Genomic DNA, 8400 nt, shown 5'->3' with positions numbered 1-8400 from the left:
AGGCAGCTGCCATGCGTACAGGTTGGTGCGGTGTTAGTGGGCAAAATGTTTTAAATAATATGTCGAGTATATTAAATACTTAGTAGAAATTACTGCGAGAAAGCATTCAAGTTGCAATGAAAACAATTAGTCGAAGAAGTGTTTAAAAGTATACGGAGTTAGGGCGGCAAGTAAGACACAGTAATTTGAGCATAGTATTTAAATTACATATAAGTCTATTATTAGGAAGCAATAATAAATAATAATGCTACAACCAAATTTATCAGCAACGTGAAGAATCTGTACCAGAGCCCTGATTTCTAATACCGTGCCCAAATACACATGAAACGCAGAAATTCTGCCATAAGGCAGCTTCTCCACTGCTATGATCGAAATAACTTGCACCTTGAAGGCAAAGCCAAATTACACAAGATGTAATTGCACATTTTTTTAAAAGTCAGAGTTCGATTTTTTTTTTTTGTCATTTCTTTCGGGAACACGTACGGAATTTTAGAACCCACTGTGGCATTAAGTGTTTAACACGAGGTGAGCCATAAAACTTGTTACAATATTCTGTAAACTGCCCCTGATAGATCCCTTTTAATGCAACCAAAGTTAACATGGCTTGTTTCAGATTACGTGTTTTTCTTATTTCGCTTACGGGAGGTTTAACAAGCGTTTTGTTCCTGAAGAACCGGTATAGTTCAACGAGAAGTACGTATGCCAAAATGTGAGTTGACGTGAGAGAATTGCAACAACCTTAGTTTATATTCACCGCCGCAGCTCAGTGGCTTTGACGATGCGTTGCGGATAAAAAAGGACCAGCGTCAGAGTCCACGCGGCTGAGATTACAGCCGCGTGGAATCTAACGCGTGGAATACAGAATGTGAGAGCTTGTGCCCGTAATGCACAAGCTTTCAGATACCATATTTTGGGTTCATACCAAAGAAGTCCAGCTGGTCAATGTGAATTCGACGTCCATCACTACGGTTTTCAGCTAGCGAGTGAGTTCATCTGACACATTAAAATTTGTCAATTTATTAATGTTTTCTTCTTTAGTCGGCATTCAGGAGTCGCAAGCTGCACGTTTCAGTTTGTTTCAATCTTTCTTTTTTGTCAGCTTCGGTAAATATTCACCATGTTAGTGGATGGCTTGGTTATGCAGTTTCACGGTCTGAATTTAGAGGATATTTTTTTAACTTCAAGTGCAACAAATTTTTTTAAGCACGTCGTACGGTTGCCTGACGAGAAGTTTTCCGCCTTTCGCCCACATCGCATCTAAAACGGAGTCGGTTCCGAGAGAACGTTTCCTCCTAAGCGTTTTTATCTAGTAAGCACAATTATATATACCGCTTCGTGCGTCCGGCGGTGCATGCAATTTTTGGTCAGCATTGCGAACAAAGCGATCTCTGATACACGACACTTGGAGGTGCGTGATACTAAGGGTCGCATTTATTTTGACATCCGATTAAGCTCACCGTCTGCTTCGCACAGAGTGCCATGTGATGTAAGACCCACGGTGCGTAAGCCTCGAGATGGGGAAAGCGCGAAAGTAGCGTGTCGGGTGTGCCACGAGGAACTGCCCCCGACTGCACTTCGCAGGCCACGTGCCCGTCACGGCTGCGGGCGACGCGGGGGCTTCTTTTCCTTGTTTTAAGGGGGGCGCCCTACGGCACCGAGAGCCTTCCTCCCCTTCGTGTGAGCACCGCTTCCGCGGAGGGGGACCTGATGCGGTGCCCCCTGCGGAAGACGGACGGAGGCTCCTGGAGGTTGACGCCCGTGCTTGGCTGCTGCCGAAAGTGAAATGCAGTTTGGAAACTTATTTGCGTAAGTGATCGGAAAAAAAAGTGCGGAATCGGTTTATTTTCCGCCATGACGCTTGGGTCGGGTGCACCCCTCCCCGTCGCTGGGCGCCGATATAGGGACGGTTGCGATCCGGCAGCGCGGCACACACCCACGCACACAGTCGCTCGGCGCCAGCGAAGCAGCCCGTCTCCAAGACCGGTGAGTTGTAAGGTGCTCGGTTTGCAGTTCGCGCAGCCGCAGCAAGGGACACCCGTCGCTAGCATCGACGCAACTGACGACGATGTAGGCCAGCTTGGCAGGTGCATGCCGTGTCTTCGAGTACGCAAATGCGACTCTTTAACGGCACGTTCGACTGGTTCATACCGCGCTCCGACTCGGTTCCCAGCCATTTGGACCTCTCCCTAGAGCGGACCCAGCGAAAAACGTGCTCCGGTCGAACGCTCTGCAGGTTTCAGAGTAATCAAAAAAGGAGCTAGGTGGTCTACCTGGCAGCGCAGTGCAAGTCCAATCCAATTCAGCCCACCTAGCTCCTGCTCCGAGCCTGAGTGCGGGGCTCTGAATAGACCGCTATCTCACGGGGCACTGGTAAAGGTGTAGCCGCTACTCCTGGTGCACGCAGGACACCCGGCAGGCAGGAGGCGTTAACCCATCAAGGATACTCGTGCTGGCACCTTACAGCCTCACGAAGTTTTAGTTCGGCAATGTGTGGAACGTCCAGGGAAGTTAGTATCACTGTTTCGATTGCGAAATGCCTACAAACAGCCTTTCGACTGAAAGCTATGCCCTTTTTCTTGACTTCAGCTCACGATTTATTTTTTTCTAATCATCCGTTTCCTAAGTCTATAACCACAACAGACCAAAGCGAGTATAGCGCCTAACAAATGCCGTGGATAGACGCTATGCATTCTTCATATAACTGAAGAGAATATTCTAACAAAAGGCAGAGCAGCTAGAGTGTACAAAGACAGTGAATGTACGGTAGATGGTATTTGATCCCTTCTGTAGCCCCACTTGCAAAGCACATCGCACCACTTGGTCGACAAAGCGTTTTAACCGCTTTGACCTAGGTATATGGGAATTTTCGTGCAGCCACCGCCGGAGCCGTGCCGCCCCTTCCCTTCAAGATGTGCAGCCGCCGAGTCGCATTCACTGTCCTCTGCGTGGCCTTGGTGCTAGCGGTCGTGACACAGGAAGCGCACGCAACCAAGCTCAAGAAGCTGGCAAAGTACGCACTCATCAGCGCCGCCCTGGCCCCAAGGGTGGTCCCTGTTCCTTTCCCAGTCGGGTGAGTGAAACAGTGCGTTTTACAAATCCACTTTGCAGCCAGTAACGCGGCGCGGCCGAAAGCCATACTCGAGTTGAGAAAATTATTCTTGAGAGTAGAAACAGTTCTTCTAATCGAAGCGTGGCTTACCTATTCAACTGCGTGAGGAGCATTGGTAACCGCTGATGAAAAATGTAATGTTCCAGTTAAACACAATGTGAAATTATGTTGATGTCAGCAAGCAAACCTTTTTATTACGTCATCTGGATATTTGTGAAGTAAGTGAAAGGAACTACGAAGTTTGGCAACAATCTTTTGGAATGTTTACAAAGTTCTCTATAGTAGAGGGAAATTGAAAACTTGCGGTTTGTGTCATTTACAGCTTATAAATGGGATAATATTGAGCTCTTATACTTTGAAATCCAGAACGTACCACATACATAAGATAAGTTTAAGGAAACACCGGTCTCTTCTTCGACCATTACTCTTCTTGTGTTTTGTTTGACTCGCCGAGAGAGAGAGCGCAAATGATAAGGAAAGGTAGGGAGGTTAACTAGGACTGAGCCCGGTTGGCAACCCTACACTGGGGAAAGGGAAAAGGGGACGGGACGGAAAGATTAAAAGAAGAAGAGAAAGTCCACCGAAGTTTCCTCAGTGGCTATGGTGTTCCGCTGCTGAGCTCGAGGTCACGGGTTCCATCCTTGCCGCGGTGGCCGCATTCCGATAGAGGTGGAATGCAAAAAAAAAAAAAAAAAACGATCGTGTACCGTTCATTGTGTGCGCGTTAAAGAACACTGTTGGTAGTCCGAATTATTTCGTTGCACCGCACTATGGTGTGCCTCCACAACGAGGTAGTAGGTTTGGCACGTAATACCCAACAATTTATTTTTATGTTCTAAAGAAATTGTGGGGTTTTACGTGCCAAAACCACTTTCTGATTATGAGGCACGCCGTAGTGGAGGACTCCGGAAATTTCGACCACCTGAGGTTCTTTAACGTGCACCTAAATCTAAGTACACGGGTGTTTTCGCATTTCGCCCCCATCGAAATGCGGCCGCCGTGGCCGGGATTCGATCCCGCGACCTCGCGCTCAGCTATTTTTATGTTCTATTTGAACACATGCTGAGGTGTAATTTACGCAATTCAGGCAATCAGTTTATTTAAAGAGCTGCAGTTTCATTGAATTGTTGGTTTGCACATCGCCGATTCCGAACATTGTTTATGAACTAAGCGTATTTCTTTAGTGTATGATAGCGCAGTACCAGAAAGTCTCCGCAACTTTACTCTATCGAAATGCAGTCAGCGCGGTCACAAAGCTAAACTCGCGCTTTGATATCTATCTGAGAACGATATAGCTCCTGAGCCACCTCACGCAAGAGTGACAAGCAAGTTTTCTGTGGCACAGTGAGCACCGGCAGTAAGAACTCCAAAAAAATAATTCTGGTATTGCTGCTGAACGTGAATGTTCGCGCAGTAAGACACTTCGCACCTTAACAAACAGGTTCGTTCCGATTCGACACTAAGCCAGAGATAAGCTATAATTCTTATAATCACCCAAAAAAGCAAAACGATCCCCTCTCCCCTCACAAATCTTACGGAAGTGAAGAAGGCGGGGGCGAAATTCAGCCGTGCGTGAATTATCCAACGCCGAGACATCACAGCTGCATTCTTCAGGCGCTGCCGCGTCATATAAATTAGTGGTGCCTGCCGCAAGTAAATAGAGCTACGTCACTGCTGGCTTCAGCATACATTGAAACTTCACACTGGCTCACTTCGGAAGCCATATGGCCTTTCATCTCTCCGTGTGCCATCATCCTGTTGCTTCTGCCCCGCCTGAGATGTAATGAAACGTGTGTGCTTTTACGGCTCGCTCCAATAAGCTGCTAAGCGAGACCGCCACTGCTCATGCGACTTAGGAATATGTGCTAGCAGACGGTGTCAGTAAGGGAACATTTCTTCTCTCGAACACCATAATTATCTCACTCTCAAGGCGGACACTTGAACCGTACCGAGGCGAAAGGGAAGAACCCGCTGTTTCTAGGTGGACTTCCTCACGAGCACGAACCACAGAACCGTGCTTACTTAGCTTCGATGAATTCAACGAAACAAAACCGCCCTTCCGCTACCGATACGACCGAGCGAAATTCACGGCGGCACCTCCTTCACGCGTCTCTGCGAAGGACATCAAGGCAAATCATCTCCGTCTTTCTGTAACCGGGTCTCGCTGATGGATTTCAGAGAAACACGAATCGAAACGCGAAGCCTTTGCCCGAAAACGCCCCTGTTCGGGTGAAGTGCATCAAATCTTAACGGAAATAGCCAAGCCGGTGCTCAGCCAAGACGATTCATTCTCGTTAGCCCGCAGAAAGAACGCCTGTCGCTCGTTTGCAGCCACCACCACCACCACGGGCACCACCACGGGCACCACCACCACGCGCATCACCCTGCTCCCGCCTGGCCCGCAGCATGGCCTGCAGCATGGCCCGCAGGAGGATGGCAGGGAGGATGGCATGGAGGCGTGCACGCTGGCTACGGCTGGTGATGACAGAATCACCGCGGACACGGTTGGCAACAGAGGCTTGGAGCACGGCAGGGTGAGCGTCACGTAAAGTGTGTCGGTCATCGCGTAACCCTCAGTGTAATGGATGCGGCCATTCAGCGCTATCTATATATGAATATATATCCGGCGAAACCGTATTGACCCGAGATTCCTCTAAGGCGACACTGACGAGAAAAAAAAACTCGTCAGTTCACACTGATACCGTATCGTTTCAACTTTACTATCGTTAATTTCGTGGCAAGAAGTTGGTTATTAGACGAGAAAAAGATGAAGGTCATACTCACAATTTCGGAATTTTTTTAACTACGGGGCCGGTTCGTCAGTGTGACGTCGCGCATTTCGTAGCGTACTTTCGTATTTGGGCCAATTTTGTCTCGGTAAAAGTCCTCAGAACTTCTTAAGCTCAGTGTTTGGCTCTTTTGTAACAGAGTGTAGTTCATTTTACCTATCAAAAATTAACAAGGTTCGAGGAAAAGCCGTCAAATTCCACGTCGTCACGCTTAGTTGCCGCGGGAGCTTAAATGTGGCACCGCCAGCCATCTTTCGTTTTTGCGTTTGTTCTGCCTTAGCGAGCATCCACACATGGCAGGAGTGGCTTTTTTTTTGTTATTTGAAAAGTAGAATTTACTTACTCTTGAATTTGCAAAAAAAGTTGTTTAGGAATTAGTAAATTAAAATATTTGTTAAATTTTCTGATTTATTCAAATAATTCTTCTCTTGAGGCTCCTTAGATGTCGGGTTAAAACCCGTTTATACTGCTTAAGTGCTGTGTGGTCTGTACGCATTGCTGCTTCGATAACGGAGGCCAATTTGAACTGGGCCTCTGTTCTACAATGTTTGTTTCATTCTCTGTTCTTTTCGTGTAGTCTGGTGATATTGTAGTCTGTTCTTTTCATGTTGTGGTGATATCGGCAGTGCGGCGGCGTCCGAGTCACGTCCTGGCCAATGACAAAAGACCAGAACGACGAGACATGAAGTGAAGCGTTAGAAAATATGGCCCTTGCTGTTGGGAAAAAATTTCTTCCCGGTGAACTTTCTGAAATAAACACAACGTCAGTTAGCGCATTTTCTTTAATAGCATACTTGGAAACAGTGATTGCCAGTTTCAAGAACAATAAGACATAAGTGCGTCAGTGATCCTCAGCCAAGAAAGAACGCTTTTTTTTTTGCGAAAGCAACAATGGCGCTGGCTGTAATAGCGAGAGTCAAACTGCTTCCTATTACGGTGTATCCGTGGCCAGCGTTTCCGACTTCAAAAACAAGAGGCACCATCGTTTGTATCTCTCATAATTCATTATGTATACTCATGTGCCAACATTTATTCTGTCTGCAACAGGAAGCGCTCCAGGCCAGCATGGTGTTAAGGAAGGGTGCCAGAAATTTCCGTTTCCGAGCGAAAGTTTAGTGCAAACACGAAAGGGTGTAGCTGGTAGAGCGGCCAATACGTGAGACCCTTATCGCCGCAACGTATGGCATTGACAAATTAGTTTTTCGAAAGTTAGCGAGGTGGATCGAAGGGGTTTCAGGAAAGGCACATTTTGTTTACACCTACTTGAGGGTGACACGAATCTGCACGAGAAGTCAGTACGGGTTTCTCACACAGAAAGTTTCATAATTTACAGAAACGTGTCGCGGCGCCGCGATCGAACCAGGACGACCAACTTGGCGCTACTCAGGCGTGGATAGCAATTTTGAACGTTTCAGTGATTATTGAACAAGCTCTTACAGGTCCAAAACTCTCATGCCGCAGGTCTGACAGCCAGGAGATGCCTGTACTGAGACTCGTCGTGAAGCATTCTACTTACGCTCATTCACCAAGGCGTGACGGAACACAAGCATCTCAGTGGCCGGACTTTGAATTAAGTCTCTCGACGAACGCAACGGCTCGACGGCAGCTATCGCTAGAGGCGGCCCAGGTCAGCAATCTTGGCAAGGTATTAAAGCCTCATAGACCTTCCCAGTATGAGTACCTTGGCTGCAAACAAGACAGGTTGTAGCAAATGCCATAACACCGAGCTGGTGTGCAGTAGAAGGATGTGTGATAGCTATAGACGCATTAAATGAACTCGTATTACAACTTACTAGTCTTACTAGTCGCTAACGTTTTTGTCGTAGTCTCAAGCTCACTTTAAATACCAGTAACGACAAAGTTTACAGTTTATTAGCTTTACGCCAGGGAGGTAAACCTAACGCATCACTACCCAATTCACGACCCCGTATGCATTTACAAATAATTTAGGGCTGAGGCACAGCCGAGTTACAAACATGCGAGACATCCACGTACCATTCGTTTCACACTTTTGTTTTGAACTGTCGCTGGCGTCGTATTAGCATTCCTATATTTACCCGACGTGTCCGCTGTCACTTACTCCGCGGCCGATCATTTCTCAGGACTCGCACTTATACCTCTGAAACAATGTTGAACCTGTAAATAAATGTGTTTATTCTCTCTCTGCGCGTGTCTACTTTGCGCTAGTGGGCGAATCGAGCTCACATGTCAAACATTGTAGTGGTTGCAACTTTTTTTCTCTGAATACAAGGTCACGACATGGAGCCGTCGCCACGCGACCACCGCACTTCCACGGGCAGAAAGCAGAATGCTAGTGTACAGAATCAAAGGGCGGATTTACGAGTCGGTCCAAGGACAGGTGTTGGAGCGACGAGAACGTGCTTTTTAGCGTCATCCCAACAGTTGGCGTGATGTTGGCTCCCATTACGCCAATAGGTTTAGGCGTACGTGTGCGTAATATAATATTATATTATTATATATTAATATTATATCATATTATAA

General features: G+C 47.1%; 1 protein-coding gene across 1 annotated transcript; it reads left to right on the top strand.

Annotated features, from left to right (window-relative positions):
* Positions 1-2892: 2892 nt before the first annotated feature.
* Positions 2893-5635, top strand: LOC142589041 (uncharacterized). Its single transcript, XM_075700829.1, has 2 exons — positions 2893-3070; positions 5441-5635. Exons 1-2 carry the CDS (start codon positions 2910-2912, stop codon positions 5589-5591), a joined length of 312 nt encoding a protein of 103 aa, XP_075556944.1. The 5' UTR covers positions 2893-2909; the 3' UTR covers positions 5592-5635.
* The last annotated feature ends 2765 nt before the right edge of the window (positions 5636-8400 follow it).

The sequence above is a fragment of the Dermacentor variabilis genome, chromosome 7, assembly GCF_050947875.1.
Source record: "Dermacentor variabilis isolate Ectoservices chromosome 7, ASM5094787v1, whole genome shotgun sequence".
NCBI classification, from domain to species: Eukaryota; Metazoa; Arthropoda; class Arachnida; order Ixodida; family Ixodidae; genus Dermacentor; species Dermacentor variabilis.
This window is presented reverse-complemented; position numbering and strand designations above follow the sequence as displayed.